This window comes from Coturnix japonica, chromosome 3 (genome assembly GCF_001577835.2).
Source record: "Coturnix japonica isolate 7356 chromosome 3, Coturnix japonica 2.1, whole genome shotgun sequence".
Taxonomy (NCBI): Eukaryota; Metazoa; Chordata; class Aves; order Galliformes; family Phasianidae; genus Coturnix; species Coturnix japonica.
The window spans coordinates 3,566,112-3,585,657 of record NC_029518.1 but is presented as its reverse complement, the minus strand read 5'-3'; the positions used below and the strand labels follow the sequence as shown (position 1 = coordinate 3,585,657).

The 19,546-nt window shown below is 49.9% G+C and overlaps 1 protein-coding gene across 1 annotated transcript in view; it reads left to right on the top strand.

Moving 5' to 3' along the window:
• LOC107310720 (phosphofurin acidic cluster sorting protein 2-like) overlaps positions 1-19,546 on the top strand; it is a 35,280-nt gene that overhangs the window by 5,208 nt on the left and 10,526 nt on the right. The window contains exon 3 of the mRNA XM_015856604.1: positions 16,384-16,471. Coding sequence (XP_015712090.1) covers positions 16,384-16,471 — 88 coding nt within the window. The remainder of the gene's footprint in view (positions 1-16,383; positions 16,472-19,546) is intronic.

The window sequence follows — 19,546 nt, the reverse complement described above, 5'->3', positions numbered from 1 at the left end:
TGGAAGGTTTGGGAGCACTGTGTGGACTTGCTGCTGAGATTTGAAGCTCCATTTGTGAAGAGGAAAGACATTGTTCGTGGTAGGGGCAATTAATATCTGCGCAGCGTGCATTGGAGCATGAGAGAGGCTAATGGCAGTGTGCTGCATGTGGTGTGCTCTGGGACAGGGCTGTCTGGGCACATCGCAGGCCTTCCTCAGGAGATGCCTCCTGACAATGTGCTTATTATCTGGAAATCAGCCTGTGTGACAGGAGGTGCCGGGAGGCTGCGGCTCAGCCCCATGCCCTGGTGTGGTGGATGCTGCCTGATGTGCTGTAATGAAGTGCTGCCTGCTCCGTAGGGGCTGTGCTCCAGGCTCTGGTTCTGCACAGCAAAGGGGAAGCAGAGGTGAAGTGATTCATCCAACAGCTAAGAAGTAGTGGAGAACAGGGATTAAATTTCCTTTCTCTGCCTGAAGATCTTAACTCTAAATTACTTCCTTCTGTACAAGCGGTGCAGCCTTGCGGTAGCAGAGCCTGGGGGACACAGTTATGTCACTGCAGCTCTCCTGTGCACGTGGCAGGGCAGCAGGGTTTGATCTGCTTTGCTCTCAATTAATTTTCCTTCTTATTTATTTTTTACTTTCCAATCCCCAAATGTTTGGGTGTCGTCAATAAGGGCAAATGAGTCTTAACCTCACATACTGAAAGCTATGACTGCTGGCCTTGAGCACCTGCAGGGATGGGGCATCCAGAACTTATCTGAAGCTGAAGAAAGGGAGAAGGCAGCCTGCAAGGAGTTGATAGAACTGCAGGAAAGGGGGTGGGTGGGAGCGTTGTATTTTCAGGCTGAGCTGTTTCATGCCTAGCAGTAGTTTAAGCAGAATTGGAGTGGATCTTTTTTTTTCTTCCCCAGTGATGCATCTGTGTGGGTATTTAATGTGAACGGATGCAGAGTGATGGGAGAATGGTTCCAAGGCACCCGGTTTCATTCATTCTTTGTGCTGCAAAGCACGCTCGCTCCCTGCACACAGAGTGGGGTGAGAAGCTTCAGCTCTGTGTGAGGCAGAGCAAGCAGCCCTAAGCACTGCTCTTAGGCAGGCGGGGGGAGGGCTTTAACACCTCCATTGCCTGCCTTGTAGTTTCTGCCTGTTCACAGCTCAGCCAAGAGGAGAGAAAGGAAATCTCTTAACCTTATTATTGATTGTGAATACAGCAAGCAATCCAATTACCGCCATCCTTTAATCCTGACACCGCCGGACCCCAATTAGAAGTCTTGGTTTTGTACCCCTGCAGGCAGGGATGAGGTGTCTGTGAAGGATGCCACCAAAGCTCTCTGTGGATTGACTGCTGTCTGGAAGAACTGGGAGGTGTGGGGCTTTGCACCCAGAGTTCGTCTAAGGAGTGTGAGAACTGCTGGCCTCGAGGTGCTGGCCTCTCTTGTTGAGACCTGAGTGATTCTTCACAGATCTAAGTGGCTTTTGGGGAGACATTGGGAGTTTTTAAGTAGATCCCGATGGTTTTATCCTCTTGAGAAGAAGAATCTTGAAAAACATATTCCAAAGAGCACTTCTGCTTACTGCGGCCGTGATTATTTCTCTTCTCTGTAGTCAACAGACCCGTGAGATCTGGAAAGGACAGAGCTGTAGATGCTGGTAGCATGTACCCATGGCAGGGGAGCATCGCTGAATGGGTGAGATGCAGAAAAGCCAAAGTTATTGGGAATGGGATGACAGAAGCAGCCAGCATCTACCCACAGAAGACAGCAGTTAGATGCTGGCCCTTGGAAGATCCTGTTTCCTCTTCTGAAACATGGTGAGGTACTTGTGGCCCATCCTCATTGGCAGTGCCAGCACTCCTGTTGACATGAATATGAACAGGCTTGGGGTCCCCAGTGACAATAGATTAATAACTCTGCTTAATTACAACCTACTTTTTTTTTTTTTTTTTTTCCTAATACTGTGAATGCAAATGACTTTTCAAGGAGAGCTGGCTGTGGGATGTACGGGGTGTTGGAACTCTTTGGAAGAAGGCATCCCTAAGTAGATCAAGGTTTAAAGTCTAGGATAGCTTTGATCAAGCCATCTGTTCTAGTAAACAGTGAGAGAAGCTGCATGAGTGACCGTCCTGGACACTCTTCTATGTAACCTCCTGTAGTGAACCTGCCTTAGCAGGAGGTTGGACTTGATGATTTCCAGAGGTGCTTTCCAACCCGTATGATTCTGTGAGTGCAGCTGTTGTGATTTCAAGCCAAACAGACTCTCAGTTGAGTTGAGGAGCATTCAGTGTTGTCCACTCCTGGGGTGGTTACAGGCTCAGCTGTCCAGATGGAGCCATGTCTGTGAGCATCTTCCTCACAATAGCTGGCAGTGCTATGAGAGGTCGTAATGGGAAACGTGGCGTTAATGTGTTGTTTTGCCAGCAGTAGTTATGTGATGGTACAATAAAGCGTGTGAGGTTTTAGAATTAAATTCCCTTCCAATGCAGAAATCAATGCAGTTCAGTGCAGAGCAAACGCTGCTGACGGAGCTCTAGGAGGAGCCCGGGTTGTCAGTAATGTAGATTAATTGATGTCTGTTGTGATATCTCTGGCCAAGCAATAGGGTGGAGGCTGATGGAGTCTCTTAGCAGCAGCAGGTAGAACAAATGCTGAGAAAAGGAATCTTAAATAAATAAAATGCTTTGGGGGACGAAAATCTGGTGATCACATAAGGGTTTTTAGTACTACCGTAAAGTGCCCCAGCTCTTGGTTCTTGGCTAGCTGTATAAAACGAAGCCACAGAAAGAGAAATAGCTCCTTTCTGGAGTCGAGAGCTCATCTCACACTGCCTGAAAGGAGGCTTTCAAACAATTTCTTCCCTTGTTTTGCAATAGTAACTCTTCCTGCAAGATGTGTGATGTGTTTTCCACACAGCATCTGTTGCTCTTCAGAATATAACTGAAATAGGTGCGCTCACACACACACAAAAGACAAGAACAAGGACCAAATAACCCCCTTTGGCAGGAACACTTTGGAAGTGCTTGCACTGCAAAAGGCCTTTGAATTTCAGGTCTGAGGGAAGTCGTTTTTTTCTGACCAAGTCTAAAGCCATTTTGTAACTGTATAAAGTGTGCTATCCTGTGACTCCCTATATTTCATCCTTTCTGTTTGGGATTTGATAAAACAGGTAATGAGAGAGGGAGTCTGCTTTATGCCTGGTGACCTTGTTCTTGTGCATGGACTTGTTGTGTCTGGGAGAAGCAGCTTCCAAACAAAGTGCTCACTGAATAGGTCTGCGGGTGGTATCATGGGGCAGCTGGTAGGAACCAGGTAGTAAAGTGAGCAGGAGAAACAAGGTAGTGGGGAGTTCTTTAGTCCTGGGAGTGTGTAAGAGGTTGGCTGTGACTGGCTAAAAGAGCTTTTCAGGAAGCCTTAAAGCTGTGTGTGTACAGCCACTGCCAATCATAGATCTCCTGACGATGGTTTTAACGTGCTGTCTGAACATCTACAGCCTGGAACACAAAGGTTTGCTGCTTCTGCTGATTTTGCACTGCATTCATAACGAGTTGCCTGTGTGGAGGGTGAGCACACAGAGAATTCACCTAAGCTGAATGCTTCCTTACCTGCTGTGCTTTGGGGAGTGAAGCTCATGAGCCTACAGTGAGTGCCCTCTAAATATATCTGCTCTTTTTTCTTCTCTAGTTGAGGGATGTCAGGGCCTAGAGAAACATCTTGCTCTTCCACATGGGCACACCTGAAAACAAAAGCATTTAGTATTGCTGGGGGCTCACAGGGCAGCTCTCTATCCCACCCACCTTTCTTTCCCATCCTCTCAGAAGTCGATGTGTGCTTTCTGTTGTGTTGCCAGTGGGAGGTTTCCTTTAAAGCTTTGTGATTCTTAATGCAGACCTGGGCTTCTTTTTGCTTTGCCTGCTGAGGTGTGCTTTGGGGGAATGTCATCCTCCGAATGTCAAGCCTGGTAGCGTTCCTGTCCTTGAGAGTAATGATGATTTGAAGGCTCGTGCAGCTTTTGCTCTGAAGGAAGATGTCTAGAATTTTCCATCAGGACAAGCTGTGTGTTTCCCAGGGGCTGCAGCTTATAGATGAAAGGGGTGAGGTGCTCATAAAGCGTGGCTCTCCAAATCCAGTCTCCATGCTGTGAGTGTCTGGGTTCCATCCTGTGAAGACAATGGGATGTAAGCTCCTGCTCCCAATGACAGGCAGCCTGCGGTCACTGCTCCAGAGCATATCAAACTTGTTGGGTTGTCCTTCCTTGGACACCTGCTTCAAAGCAAATCGGAGAAGGCTGAGCATTGAGGTGTGTGGAGAGGTTTTTTATTCCTGTCCTTTGGGATGTATTTCAAGCTGTTTCTCAATGGCTGTTGGCAGGCTTCCAGTCTTGCTGCCTTGCTGAATCACCTGTAGTGCGAGTAGTTTAGTAACACATGAGAATTACAGCAAGCATAAGGTGGTGTGACGGCAGCGTATAAAATACACTGTTGTGCCTGGGGAACACAGATGGGAAAGCCTGAAAGTGGTGTTTGGGGTGACTTATTAGGATGAGGTAGTGTGAAAACCCAGCACTCTCAGCAGCTGACATCCCCAGCAGGATCCTCAGCAGGCTGGTAGGAGTTGTTTGCTCTCCAGCCTAAGGAGAGCAGAGCAGCGGGGCTGAAAAGCCTCCCTGTTGTCGTAGGTGGGACTCCAAAGCCAGCAGCAGCTCTGCCAGCAGGCAGGACGTTGGGATGAAAATCTGCTTTGAAACAGAGCTTGCATTTGCACTGGCAAGGGGAGCTGGCAGTCCTTTGGGCAGGTAATGCAGTGTCAGGTCTGTGGGTTCAGGTGTGATGGGGACCCAAGCAATGGAACAGAAGATAGGGAAGAGAAGAGCCAACCAGGGGACCAAGCAGCCAAGCCCATGGAGTGGGACGTGGCTGCAGGCAGCTTCTGCAGGTGCTGGTGTGCAGCAGGAGTCCAATGTCTGCTCATGGAGGCTCGTGTTAGCTTGGGTATGCAAGTAAACTGCCTCTAGCTTCTACATGTAGCTAGAAGAATCATGTTTGTGAGAAACTGCTCTGCAGCTGTAACTAAGTATCCTTGTTTTCTGTGAATGACCTTGCTTTTTGCAATACATGGTGCTTTATTGTCCCTGCTGTTGTATATAAGGCCATGGTATCTTTCATCTCCTGCAAGGCAGGCAGCTGGGCCACACAAGCCAAAGCTGTTGTGTGAGTGCTTGTGGCAGCACAGCCAGTGCTATCAGCTGACGTCGTGATTGCAGGGCTCAGCACAGGACAAAACAGATGAAGTGAAAGTACTCAAATCAAGTCAGCAATGCTATTGTGATGGGGCTGCGCACACAACATGGTGTGATGAAGGATGGAAAGGTTAGAGTCCCCAAAAAGTGGCTAATTGCAGTAGCCTCCCCTTGACTGGAAGCAGTGCTGAGCCATCTCGATGGTGGTCTGAAAAGTGACAAATAGCTGTTTTGTGAGGTTTGTTGTTTGTTGGATTGGCAGCTTGAGTCAGTTCATCATGTGTTCAAACACATGGTGATGACGGGGAGCTGCGGGAGCTGGGAACAAGGCACAGGCTTCGGGTGGAGGAGGCTGATGACCAGGTTCAACACCTTCCCTGGCTGTGCCCTCTGGAAGCCATGCCGATATCACTGAAGAAATGGGGCACTGTTTGATTCCTGTGAACATCTCTTACGAGGGACTGTGTAAGAACTCATCCTTCCTGATTGTGTTGGAGACTGCTACAGGATTTCCTGGGCACAGAGTGTTTCAGGCCCATGGTGTACCTGGGGCTGCATTCAGCAGGAGGGCAGCCATGCATTACAAGGGATTAGACGTTGGTCAGCAGTGTGGCTCCCAGCCAGAGGTGAGTGCTAGGCAGGTCAGCAGTAGAGCTCAGACACCAGCTTAATCAAGAGCCACGCAGAACCAAGAATAACTGCCAGAAGGAGCTAACAAATAACTCCAAAAATGTGTAGATACCCCTGAAATTGCAGTGTCGAGCTGTGCTGTTGCAGAAGGAGGCCAAAGCAGTGCTGACAGAAGTGCAAGTGGTGGCTGGGTCTCACGTTTCAGCTCGTCCCTGGAACTGCTGGAATCATTTGTGCTTTCTACGGGCAATTAGGAACGATCGCAGGGACTGACAGGAGCCATTGCAGTAAGCCTGCTAACTCCTGCTAATACTATAAGCCAAGGGGATTGGAGTGTTGTATGGCTGAGGCTTAAGCCAGGTGTTTAACATCAGGTGCTTAAGTTCAGGCTCTGAGAGCTGGTGTAAACAAAAAGGAAGGGAAAATACCCAGTTTGATATCAGGGGTTTTGGAAAGTGCTGGAAGACTGCTGTGCCCTGAATTGCTGTCAGCCCTCGTAAAGTGGTTCTGAGCATTACTCACTCCACTGAGTCTCGTGTTATGTTTTTATTGTCTATTGTGCTAGGCAGGCCTGGCTGCTTATAGCAGAGAACAAGCTGTCTGTGCTGCACACAGCGTGCACGCTGCTCTGGAAGGGGTGTGTGCAGCCCTCAGATGGGAAAACCTGTGGGCAGAATGCATCCTGATGGCTGTTTGAGGTCTGCCTTTGCTGGGTGCTGACATCCCAGCTGCTCTGGTGTCCCTTGGAGAGGCCTCGTTCATATGACTGAGCTTGGTTGGGCTTTCCTAGGCTCTCAATCCCATAAGCAGGGGAACTGGCTGCCATCCAGCTGCCGGAAGGGCTCTTCTTTCTGCATTTTCTGAGCGTGGTGGTCTCTGGTGCCGTGGGTTCACAGAGTTGCTGTGGCAACCCACATCGATTTCCCCCAAGCCCCAGCCTGGTTCCCAGCTTCTCAATTAGCCTGGCTATTCATCCTGCTGTGTGCGATGGGGCCGATCGGGTGGAGCAGCCGCTGAAGGGCAGGAAGCCTGTCATCCCTGGGGGCTGCAGGGCCTTCCCCCAGCTGCCTCCCTGTTGCTCCCCCCTGCCACAGCAAAAGGGCTCTGTCATCTCCCAGGATCAGTGCATTTAGGTCAGAGCTAAGCCACAGCTGACATCAAGCTTTCTGTGAGTAATGTGCTGTTTTCATTTAGGTGGAAAACAAAACCAAAAACATTGGTAACTTAAGCAGAAGCGCAGCTCTTAACGCAGCACTCGCTGCAAGGCAGCCCATCCCTCTGAAGTTTGTTTAAGTGGAGAACTTCAATCAGGGCCTTGAGCTGAGCCCTCGGAGGCAGGAGTTTTAGAGGTGATGTAGGACCTGGTGCTTTCCAGCAGAGGCACTGTGTGAGCTCTCGGGTTTTAGATTTGGGTTTGCAGTGCATCATGTCCGTTCCCTGCCTTCCATGGGGGTGATGGGGAGTCTGACTAAAGTAGGGGTCGGAGTGGAGCTGGGGTACAGAATTGCTGTTACTTGTTCCTACTTCTGCTATTTCAGAAAGTGCTCTCAAATATTTGTGTTACATCTCATTGTGTTTTCCTGCTGGCTTGCCAGGGCTGGTTGCCTTAGACACCAGGGCTCTGGTAACTAGGACAACAAGATTGAGCAGGCAAAGGTAGAAATAATGGTAATAACTTTCTCAACTCCTTCTAAAATAGTCTCGTACAAACTGACACCATGCATGGGGTGACTGTTAGCAGCCTGTTCTCCATTGCTGCCTGCTGTCCTTGGGTCCTACTGCTGGAACTGAGCACACACGGATACGCTGCCTCCTCTCTCCACTGAATGCTGGGGTTGGAGTGGAGTCCAGGAGGTGCATAAGGCATTGGCTTCCTGCAGTCCAACACCACTGACCAAGATTCCCTCCTGTGCCCCCATATAAATGGGATTGTGTGGCAGTGTACAGGAGGGGCTGTCTCCTTGGGAGGTGCACCATGTCTGTCTCTGGCTCAGCTCCCAAAAAGGGAAGTACTTTTGGCTTCTTTGCTTGCCTGGTAAGGATTAAAAGAAATTCCATTGCCAGCTGTACTCGGTCAAAACCATCTGCAAGAAACCTGCTTCTGATGTCTTGGTTGGCTGCACGTGTGGAGGTGGGGTCAGAAGTGTCAGCACCAGGGTGACTGAGCTATTTCCGTGCTGGTCATGGGATCCAGTGAGAGGCTGAACTCTGCCCGGGGTATCCATGTGGCCTAATGAAAAGCTTAAGTTAAAGATCTGAGCCTTAAAAATAACTGCTCTGATGGGCTCCAGACATCCCACCGTCCAACAGTACCTAGGCTGGGCCTATGGAGTGTGCTTCTGCTGTGGGTGCGGTGTCCCAGTTTAAGCAAGCAGCTCAGTTTAAGAGCAGTGCTTTGTGTTTTTGAGAGCGGTTTGTTTGCTTGTTTGCTTGTTTCCTGCCTTTTCTCCAAGATCCCGTTTGTTGGCTGTGCACATGGTGCGTGTACACAGGGGTCCGTGACAGGCTGCACTGTGGTAGGAGCTGTGAATGCTCACACAGTAAAGAAGTGGTTGGGCAATATCTCGCAGTAACATGTTGCTTGCTTTTTTTACTGACCACAAGTATTGCAGTCATCGGCATGAAGAGATGTACTTTAATTGTATGTTTGGACTGCTGTGTTTAATTCAGGCAGCCTGGGGCCAGCCTTCCTAGCTCCTGGCTGTCACCTCGTACCAATGCTATGGTGGTGGAGCAGCCTTGCTGCAGGCTGGGAGCTTGAGGGGAGCCATGGCCCCAGGAGCTGAGCAGCCTTCTGGAGGAAGTTCTCAGAGGGGCATCTCCTGCTGGGTGACAGGATGTGACAGAAGGCACCGAACGCTGCAGCGCCAGCACCGTGGCTTCATCCTTCTGCGGCCCCGTGGTGCTGTGTGGTGTGAGCCCCATTGCATGTCAGCAGTCAGTGTGCCTGCGGGAGCTCCTGGAGCCTCCTGGAAGGCAGGCGAGGGTGTCTGGTGTGGCTGTGTGTTCTGGGGAAGCTCTCTGTGTGTTCACGCTACTTCCTCCCACGTCTCTGGGAGCTGTATGGGTTCAGTAGCGTGTCTGACACATTTTGGGGGCTGCCAAGCTCCACTTGCTCTCTCTTAAGGCTTGAGAAATTGGATGTTTGACACAGAGTAGCTTCACTTAATTTAACATCAGTGACTCTGTGACTGGGGAGTCTTTAACAGAATGAAGGGGGGAGGAGAAAAAAGCCCAAGTGGGACTCCAGCTCTGTGACACCTCCTCAATATCTACACAGTCACTGCTTGAGCTCGGGTGGGCCTAAGGACTAGGAGATGGCTGTAGGTCTGTGAGCTGTAGTTGATAAGCTGTTTGGACTTCCAAAATGCCTTCAATGAGGTTTCTTGGGAGCTTCTCACAAAGCCGGGCTGCTGCAGAACAAAGGGGAAAGTCTTCACGTGGGTAAATAATGGTTTAAATAAATGGCAGGAATACATAATCGGTTGTCATGGTGAAAGCTCAGCAGTGGAGATCTGGAAGGGTGTGTGTACTCAGGTGCCTGTTTGCTGTAATCCTACATAGAAACCCTCCTTGGAGAAGGCTGGTATAGCACTGCAGAACTCTGACCCGGTACCGGGGTGTCTGTCAGGGGCCCATTTCCACACACACTCACATATATGTGCTCTCACTCTCCGCTGTAGCTGTCTGAGTTTTCAGACAGCATTTGTGACACTGTGCTGGAGACTCAGATGTGGCTTTGCAGGAATGCAAGTTGAGCTGTTCAGGCTCAACCTTCCTTTTTCTTTCTGCCTTGGCAGCATTAAGAATCTCACCCTGTGTCCCTGTTAGGCGAAATAACAGTTTGAAGCCATTGAAAGTTTCCAGAGATCAGCACACACGTTTCAAGTTGAAGTGTTCCTTCGGGCAGTTTCTGAAGTGAAGGGTGATATGGGACGTCTTTCCTTAGAAACTGGAACATCTGTACGGAGTCCTGGGGGAGAACATCATGCGTGTCTTAAGGAGCACAGTTTGACGGGTGCTGTGCAAGGTACCGTGGCAGCTGAGGCCAAGCTGTTTGTGTCACGCTGACCCAGCCACGAGTTTTGATGAGCTCCGTGTTTTCTTTGCATTCATGCCATTATGCAGTAAGAAGCATTTTATTCTACACCTGGGCTCAGCAGACCCTGGGGTGGGCTTGTGCTGGTGCTCAGGGGGCTCCTGGCTCTCCCCATGTAGTGCTGCTGCAGGGAAGTACTGCCTGCTCTCCCAGAGCTGCTTGCTGGCACATGGAGCTCATTGCGATTCAGGGGAAGTAGCTGAAACTTTGCTGGAAAAGTAGGTCAGGGAAATGTGCCCATCAGGAATGTCTGGAGGGAGAAAAGGGGATTTGATGGAGGCGATAGCAGCCCAGCACGGTTCACTTCCGTCTCTTTCTATTGAAGAGGTTTGTGGCTTTAATGTAAATCGTGAAGGCATCTGTAGATATGGATATTAGAAAAAAAAAAAGTTCTCAGAGCAGTGAAGTGCTGGCACAGGCTGCATGGGGAGCTGGTGGGATCACCATCCCTGGGGGTGTTCCAGAGCCGTGGGGATGTGGCACTGAGGGATGTGGTTAGTAGGGATGGGTTGGTGGTTGTACCTCACAGGTCTCTTCTAACCTTAAAGACTCTATGATTCTATGCAAAAAGTTCCTGTTAAGGTGGCACCTGAGCTTGAGTCCTTAGTGGGACCCTTGGATCTGGATTCTCATGACCCTGGGCATTGCACTCTTCCTCTCTGCAGCCTTTAAACATGCAGCAAGGCAGGGAGCTCTGGGGGTCTGTGCTGAACCAGCAGCAGCTTTGCTAAGTTGTGCAGTGAGGATGAGATGAATCTCTTGCAGTAGCAACAATAAGAGATGAGTGCAAACAGCTGCATTTTGGCCGGTTGCTTTTTAGCTGGAGGGGATGGTGGTGATGGAAGGATTTCTGTCACTTGCCTTCCAGCGCAGCAGTGGAAAAGAGAGATGGTTCACCATAGTGATAGCATTGGTTCAGATGAAGCTTAATGGGAGCTGAGCATTGCTGTCCGACTTCTGGCCACCTGGCTGGTTTGCATAGCTCTTGCTTGCACCCCACATTCTCCTATCAGGAGTGTTTTTGATCCTACTCCAAATGTCTCTGTTTCCTCTTAGCTGAGAGCTCTTCAGGCAGAGCTTTTATTTGCCAACAAAATGCTTTGGGTGCTTGTTTGTTTGTTTGTTTTACAAATAACTGTGCTTGTAACTGAGAAATACAAACGTGAGGGTGGTTGGAGAAGAAACCTCAGAAGCAGCAGCACCTCTTCTGCTGTAGTCGTTGAGCTGTCGTTGCATCACTTGGACTATCAGCATTGAAGTAGCTACAGCCCTTTTCTTCCTCTTTCCACAGAGGCCCTGTTACTAGTCTTTCGTTGTGGGAGTAATATGTGCAGCTTCAGTCTCCTGCTCTGCTGATGCTTTTGGACCAAAATCCAAATCTAAATCAAGAGGCACCTTTAAGTGCTGCGCTCAGCAGAAAGCATTTCATGATGGTAGTGCTTCAACAGCTCCTGTCATAAAGGCAAGTCCCAGGGAAGCAGGCTTGCTTCAGAAAACTCATCAGGACTTGTGGAAAAAAGAACTCCTGAGATGCAACATATCTTCATGTCAGTGCTTTTGGCAGCATGCGCTCACCCATGACTTTGGCCATTGCAGATGCAGTGGACATCAGGCCTTCTTGACAGAGATGTTCAAGGCCAGGCTGGATGGGACCCTGGACAACATGCCTAATGTAGTTAGTGGTCAGGAACCCTGCTCATGGCTAGGGAGTTGGATCTTTGAGGTTCCTCCCAACTCAAGCCACTCCATGATTCTTTGATATGATTCTGTGTGAGTGCTGATCATAGGAGTCCTCAGAATCCTGGATGAGAGTTGGATCGTTTGTCCCTTTTTGGTGGTGGGAAATTTACAAGGCTGTTAGACAACATAAGCTTCCTTCTTCCAGGATGGGCCAGAGATGAAGTATCAGCTGCTAACAGTCATGCTGTGATACTGCTGCTGTCAACAGACACTCTGGGGCTCTGCTGCAAGCTTGCATCTGCTCTTGCATTCTGGAGCAACTCAACTATATGGAAAAGCTTTGTGTACCTTCTCACAGAGGCAGGCTATAGTCATTAGTCATTTTCTGGGCAGCCCTCTACTACCTGTAGTGTGTCTGCTGAGCAGCATGGGCTCAGAGCGATCAACAAGGTGAAATGTACCCACTCAGCTGTGAACTCCTAGGAGCCTTTCCTCCAGGACTCTTACAAAATCATGGGGTTACGCAGTGTATTCATTTTTAGGTTGCTTTTTTAAAAGTGGAAGGGTGACTCATCTTGTGTTTACTAGATGGAGAAGCAGCACAAAATTAATCTGCTTTTGTACAAGAATGAGAATTGAGTCTAAATCTCCAAAGTCAGTCTTTTAAATTAGCTCACCGAGGCTACTTTGGGTATTGTGGATTATAAGAACATTCAACCAAACATGTTTTCTGTGGGAAAACCAGTTAATTGGATGGCCAACCCAGCTCCACTGTGAAACCCTGGCCCGGAGCAGTGTGCCCTGTGAACTGTAAGTGATTGCCAGGCTCAGGTGCTGTACTTCCAGGACTTGCTGCCTGACTTCTGTTCCTCCGTGGCTTTCCCAGAAGCAGCAACTCTTGCCCATGATGGTCCTGCTCACGCAGGATGCTCTTGCTTCTTCTGATGTGACCTTCTTCCTTCCTTTGATTGTGGTGTGTGTCCCCATCCTGTCCATGCTGGCATCCTTCATCTCTTCTGATTACAGAGTTGGATGCTGTCTAGAAGCTCTTTTGGCACTGAACCTGGGTACTTGGGCTACGTGGGGCAAAGCAAAGGAAACAAACGTTTCAGATAAGGCTCACAAAATCCCTGTGGCCAGACAAGGCTACCTGCAGAGCGTTCAGGATTACTCTTGTGAAGCTGTACTCAGATTTACCAGGGCAATTTCAGTGCATAGCAAACTTTTTAGAAGTGTCGGTGACACCAGAGGACATTGGTGGTATTTGCTTCTATGAACGAGATCAAACTGCTCCCATTCCCTCCAGTGACACTGAGATGGTTCTTCCAGACAGCATGGCCGGGGTTGCGGTGGGTAAGAACTGGGTGGCACTATTGCCAGCTAGTTCACACTCATGTGCAGTCTTAATTGTTGCCAGCCCTTCGTTACCATTTCCTCCATGCTAGATAGGCAGATCCAGAGGTGCCTCTTCTGACATCAAAACTCTCCAGTATTACTTTGGCCTTGTACTAGCTTTTATTTCTTTTATATGTTCCATTCACAGTTTGATCAATGAACCAAAACAAGTCACACTCTTGTCCCTTCTGCTTCAGTTGGCTGGTACTGTCTTAGCCTCAGACTGGCCAAAAAGAAAAGATTTGAAGCAGAACCAGTGGGGGAAACCTTGAACAAAGGCTGAGTACATCTGGGAAGGCAGCACAGCAGCTTTGTTACGACAGCAGCACTCCAGCTGGTGCAGTTATCAGGGACAGTAGTACTACTCCATGATGATTTGTTAGGGCATTTCTCTGCTGCTGACTTTTCCTGCTGCACAGAGCAGCGTGACCAGACTGTAAAATAGCATTGTGAGCTGCCAGCTTTGCGTCTGACTTCAATCAGATTCAATGTTAGCAGGAAAAGAACTTTGTTGGGAAACATGCAGTTCCCAGTAGTACTTTCATCTTTCCACTTAGCCCCGAGGAAGAGAATGATTTTTGCATATCGTGTTAGGTACTGAGAAGCACGTGCCTTCCAGGCAACATCAGCAGATGCATCGCTTGGCTGTGCTGCATCCTCCTTTGCACCTGGCTGCTCCACACACACAGGTAGCACACAGCTCTGAGCCTCTGGGTGGCAGCCCATGCAGCTTTGGAGTGCTCTGAGTGGAGCAGCTGGATGCAATGTGCTCAAGGGCAAACCACTGACCAGCCCAGAGCTGATGAGAGATTAAGGAGTTTTAGGCACTCTTCCAAGGGCTGATTGGAGCGGCGCATGCCTTGTGAACGTCTGTATGCTGTGAGACAGTGACATTTAATACCATTACAGGTGGGCTGCCCAGGCAGATGAGAGAACTTGGGGCTACTGGGGTGGGCTTTCCCTCCTGTGAGGACAGAGAAACGTGCTCCAGGGCCACGACAGTTATGGAGACAAGGAAAGATGGATGTAACTGCTGTGTAAGATACTGTTTTCTTCCCTTTGCTCTCCCATTTGTCCTAGCAGAGGATATTGCCTTGTGCTTTGATGGCATGCACCCTTCTGGCACTGTCATTCTCTCCCATTCCTGGTGTGCCTTTGCCTTCCTCCCTTGTGGGGTTATGAAACTGGAGTAGGTCTCTCCTATCTGTGCACTAGCAGCATCTCATTGCAACAGAGTGCAGCACCTTGACTTCACAAGGCTGGGAGAGTGTCCTGAGCAGCATTGTGCTGGGCACAGCATATTTCTGTGCTCTTCTCCATTAAAGGTGAGCTGGACAGGCCTCCGGGCAGAGCAAATCAAGCTGTTTCTACAAGCATCTGGACCTGGGTTCTGCAGGGAGAGCTCCAGGGCATCTCTAGTGCCTGCAGTGCCTGCTCTTGGCTCACTGCCTCTTGCCCTCCAGGGGTACGGTTTGCAGGAAGAAAACACAGAAAGGAGCAGGAATACACAGCCCAGTCCTTTGTGAGCCTTGCTGAACACCTGGCATCCCTCCAGGAGCCCTGTCTCAGAGGTGGGTATCACCTTGAAAAACAAACTGGAGCTGTCAGAGGCAGGAAAAACATCAAAGAGCTGCTAAACAGCTGCTGTTGAAGGCTTAGCCTGCAGCTGTGCATCTCATAGCATTAGTATTGACAAGGATGCATGGAGGAGCACTGCTGAGAAGGGTGGGTGTGCTCCAGCATTCATAGGTGGCATAGGAGCTTCAGGCAAAGCCCAGGCAGCCTAGTGGCTGCCTCTCAAAGTCAGTCACAGTGTTCAGGAAAATAATACTTACTGCACAGAGCTGTAACTCACCAGAGGTCAGTGAGCCAAGCACGAAGCAGTGCAGGACACCAGCACACTCAGGTCTGCCTCTGCCAGGCACCTTTTCCAGCCCATGGGTAAGTTTTGGGCAGCTCTATAACCATGATGTAGTTGTAGAGCAGGTAGGTTTTATTCAGTCGGCCGTGTGCAGGGGGATAACTCCTTCCTAACCTGCACAATGAAAGCAGGCTATCCCTATTCATGGAGGAAATGCATGCATATTCATGGTACAAGGAGTGGTTATTACAATTAATTCTAGAAATTCATTGCAATATTCCATGCCCCAAACTCCACCCCTAACTAATGACCCCATATGGTTCCCAGTGTTCGTGCTCAACTACTCTTGCAGTTTTAACAGTATATCAGGTTAGCCCTTTATTCACAGGATCTTTGCTTTTCAAAGTGCATTTGCAAGGTAAGTTGGTGACAGTGTTAAAAATGCTTCATCAGACTTCAGAGCCAAAATTGCAGCTCATTTTAGTGGAGAGGAAGGAAATGGTTCACTAGCTGCAACCTGCATCTGCGGAGGGAAAATATATACCTGGAAGGATGCTTTGGGGAGGGGAGAGGTTCAAAGTATGAGTTTGGTGCCTACATTGTTTAGATACTCTGAGAAATTTCACCTGTCGTGGTCATTGTGGATCAGTCCCGTCCTATAGGGATCTGCAGGGATTAGTGGAGGACCCACTGCTGGCCAGAACTGGCATTAAACCCAAAGCAGTGACACAGATCTGGGAGATGCACAGACTGATTAAGTAACAGAGAAAAGAGGGTCATCAGGGATAGCCATGCTGCTGAGGAGCACCGTGTTAAATAAGGGTGTACTCAGTTGTTGTAAAGAAGTACATGTAGGCTCCAAAGTTGGTGCTGGCTGGGGAGCGGTGCTAGCCATGCTTAGCCCCTCTGCAAGCTTTTCCCTGGTACAGCTGATAGCTGCTGTTCCCATCGTTCTGCCAGCACTCAGCTCGATGCTGGCTGTCTCGTGGACACCAGCTGATCCTTTGACTGCTGAGCTCAGTTTCCTCAGTGGGTTTTTTTTTACCAGGATGTGTCTTCATGGAGCCATTCGGCTCTGGGTGACACCGTGCAAGGAAGAGCTGAGTTGTGATGTCTGCACGGGAACACCCGCCATAACTAAGTCCAGGATAAGAGTGGATTTAAGTACTTTGGTTTATAAATAAACAGCACTCGTGGCCAAGGTAGATTTAAGCAGAGCTGGCAACAGTCCTGCTTGGGAAGGGATCTCATCACCACATGGCCTGCTGTTGGACTTCCTGTCGCATGCTAATCCCTTAAGCCTGCTTTAGCTCCGTTAATTTTCCTTCTTTCCTTTTTCCCCCAATGGGCTGTTTTGGTGGCTCCTGAATGCCAGTGTCCCTTGGCCAAGCCCGTGTGTGCGGCTGGGCCAAGCATCCAGGCTGCCTTCCGAGCACCGGGTACCATGTGGCATGGCCCCAGGGATGGTGGTGCCTGAATGCGTCCCATTCTCTCTGTCTTACAGGCTCTGCAGTCTGCGTCTGAAGAAACTCACGGTGCTGAAAGAGCTGGACAAAGAGCTGAGCTCTGTGCTTATCGCCGTGAAGATTCAGGTAGGCTCCTCTCCCCGCTGCTGCCTGATGGCAGTGAGCCTGTCCTCGTGCCCTCGGTGAAGTGCTGGTCTGCACGTCCCTCCCTCTGTGCTGATCCCTCGTTCCTGTCTCATTTAGCAGCACTGGGGAGATTTGGGCTCCCAGGTAGGTAGCAATGATGCTGCAGGAGTAGGAGCAAGCTGCCCGGTGTCAGTGGGCATCAAGGATGAATGTAGGTAGGCACTGGGAATGAGAGCATCCTCCTTAGCCGAGGCTGTGCTCTCAGGCTGCTGCTGGAAGGTCAGTGTCCTTGCCCCACTATTTCCAACCCCTTAGTCTAACCTTAGGTGTGGGTGCTTTCTGGCAGCACTCTATGTCTGGATTCCCATCCTGAGGAGGGGAGGAAGGCTGTGTGATGGATGGGGCAGCTCTGTTCATGCCTTCTGCTGCCATATGCACCCAGTGCAATCTTACTGCTGCCTCAGCTGCCCATTCCTTTTTACCATGCCTCTACTCTGAAGCAGGCAGAGGGAAGGGGAGATTGAGTTTGCTACCATCTCATATGTACAGTCCTGCTCTCTCTGCTGCTGCTGGTGGAGAGAGGTTTTTGGGAGTGCAGGCATATGCTTTGCCAAGGGACAGCACAGAAGGTGCCTCCTAAGTGTGCTGCCCTCTCCGCAGCTCCCCTAACCCAGCTGGGGTGCTGGTGTCCTTCCTTCGTTCTTGTCAGCAGGCTGAGAAGCCACTGATCCCATTGAACGCACCGCGGGGCGGGAGCTCAGCAGCTTTGCACTCCCACAGAGCTCTTTGTGCTGCACACATTAGGACCTAAATCCTGGATTAGTGCTGGGAGCTGCTGCATTACTGGAGCTCCGGGAGCTGGCATTTGCCTTCATGGCCGGCCTGGTTCACTTGCCCAGAAGGATCTGAAAGCTAAATGTCTGAAATAAGGGGCCTGAAAGGAAGAAATCAGGAGGGTGCTGCAGTCTACATGTAGTTTGTCAGCATCCTGCTTGGCTGGCTCGATGGATGGTGCCATGCAAGAAGACTGAAAGCGCTGGCTGTGCCCCTTCAATGCGAGCACTGGCAAGGGAATGAGCTGGGAAGGAGGGAGAAACCAAGGCTGGGCAGTGGATGCCAGCAGTGCAGGGCTGGGGCTGTTAGTGGGCTAGCTGCCTGGAGACCTGCATGTCTAGGAGGGCTGTGCTTCAGGGCTGCCTCCGCAGGCCTGAGCAGCTGCTTTGCCAGGGCTGCAACTGCCAAGCCTTCCTGGAAGGCAGATGGAAGCTGTAGGCAGCTTCTATGCGACCTGCCTACAGAATGGTCTCAGATGGATCCATTCCTCCTGCTCCTCTCCTAGGTAACAGATGAGTCACACTTGCAAATAGCTGTTTGAAGGCTGCCCAGCAAGTGTTGCCATCTCTTGGATGGAAGCAGATGATGCATGCAATTTGTGGAGGACCTGCAGCTTCCCAAGGAGGCAACTGGGGTCTGGTGGAAAAGGGAACTGTGTTCTCTCCCATTTCAGTGATAGCTCTGCTGGAATGGGGTAATGCTGTCAGGAAGCAGCTGCTCTGAAAGGCACTTTAGATAGAAACAAGGCTCTGACCCTGCCTGGTGCTACCAGGTGTGCCTGACTTAGCACCATAAAGGTGCCATTATCTTGTCTTGGCTCCATAACTGCGATTATTGCGTGAAGGGAAATGCAGCACTCCTTCTTGGCAGGGAGACAGCATCGTTCCAGAACTCCCCATCTTGAGCTGTGAGTAGGGAAAGCTGTCAAAGAAAGAGGAAAAGAAGTCCCTGTGTTCCCAGAGCAGGTGCTGTATGAGGGATGCAGCTGCTCACTGGATGCAGCTGGTGGCTCCAGTTCAGCCTTTGTTGGGTTTTCTGCCTCTTGTTGTGAGTAGAAGAGACCTGCGTGGTTTTCTGTCCACACTTCACTTGTGGGTTCTTTCTGGTCTTATTACAATCATTTGTTAGGAGATTTTCCACTCCTGAGCAATTCCAGCTACTCCTTAAGGAACCAATGATACTTAAAAAGTTGTTCTTTCCCAAAAAGCTTCTTTACCTCAAAGTTTGGGTGGTGCTTTGCTGTCTGTTCTGGCTTGGTTTCAGGATGTGGCAATAAGCAGGAGCCTGGTTTTTGCCTCAGTGGGCAAGAAAAGGTCAAAGCCTGTCACCTGTCTGGTAGTACAGGGCTTTCCTTTGCCACAACTCTGTTCTCAGGAGTAACATCTTCAGGAAGAATAACTGCACTGGTGCGTGTCACTTGATGAAAGACCCAACCATTGATGGAAAGCCTCTCCATAACAAACAGCAAACAACAAATGCACCACATTACTGGTTGTAGTGATGACCACCTACCATCTCAATAAAGAGCAGTGCAGGGAAGGAAGAGTCAGTGCATTCTTGGCCAGGGAAGCTCACAGATGGTGAAGGGGATTAGCTCCACCTCCTCTCTTCCGTCTCAGGAAGCCTTTTCCCTGGGAAAGCCTTGCTCCTGGCATAGCTGCTGGGAGCTGTGTTGCAGACAACTCTTGGAGACCAAGGACTGCTTCTGTAGAGCTTGTCTTTGCTGTGGTGTCAGCACTGCATTACTGCAAGGTGTGGAGACCTTTCTTGCTTTTTCTCTTTAGTTTTTTTTCCCTTTCTTTCTTTGTTTTTTCTCCCCTTCTTTAACCTAGGTAACACCAGCAATGGCAATGCAGGAAAAGTGCCAACCAGTGCCACTCAGGCTGGCCTGACCCTGCTGCAGTTCCCATCAGCGGAGCACCCTTGGCACTCTCTGGGCTATGAAGCAGTCTTTCCCATCACCATCTTCTTTGGTTGCAGAAGGGATGCAACTTTGGTCTCTGTTACTGGGCTACCTGTTTGCCACTGTCATGGTTTCTGGGGCTGCTGACCCATTTGCAGTGGGTGCAAGGAGAGCAGGGGGCTCTAGCCTTGTGTTTCTCCAGCATTTGGCTCAGTTGCTGAAGGGCCTCTGGTCATGGCTGACTTAGGCTCCTGCTGGCCATGGCGTCTGTGAGGCCTTTGGCAGCTCAGGAGAAACGCAGTGTTTGGAAGGTGGCTCTGAGAGGTGAAACAGATCAG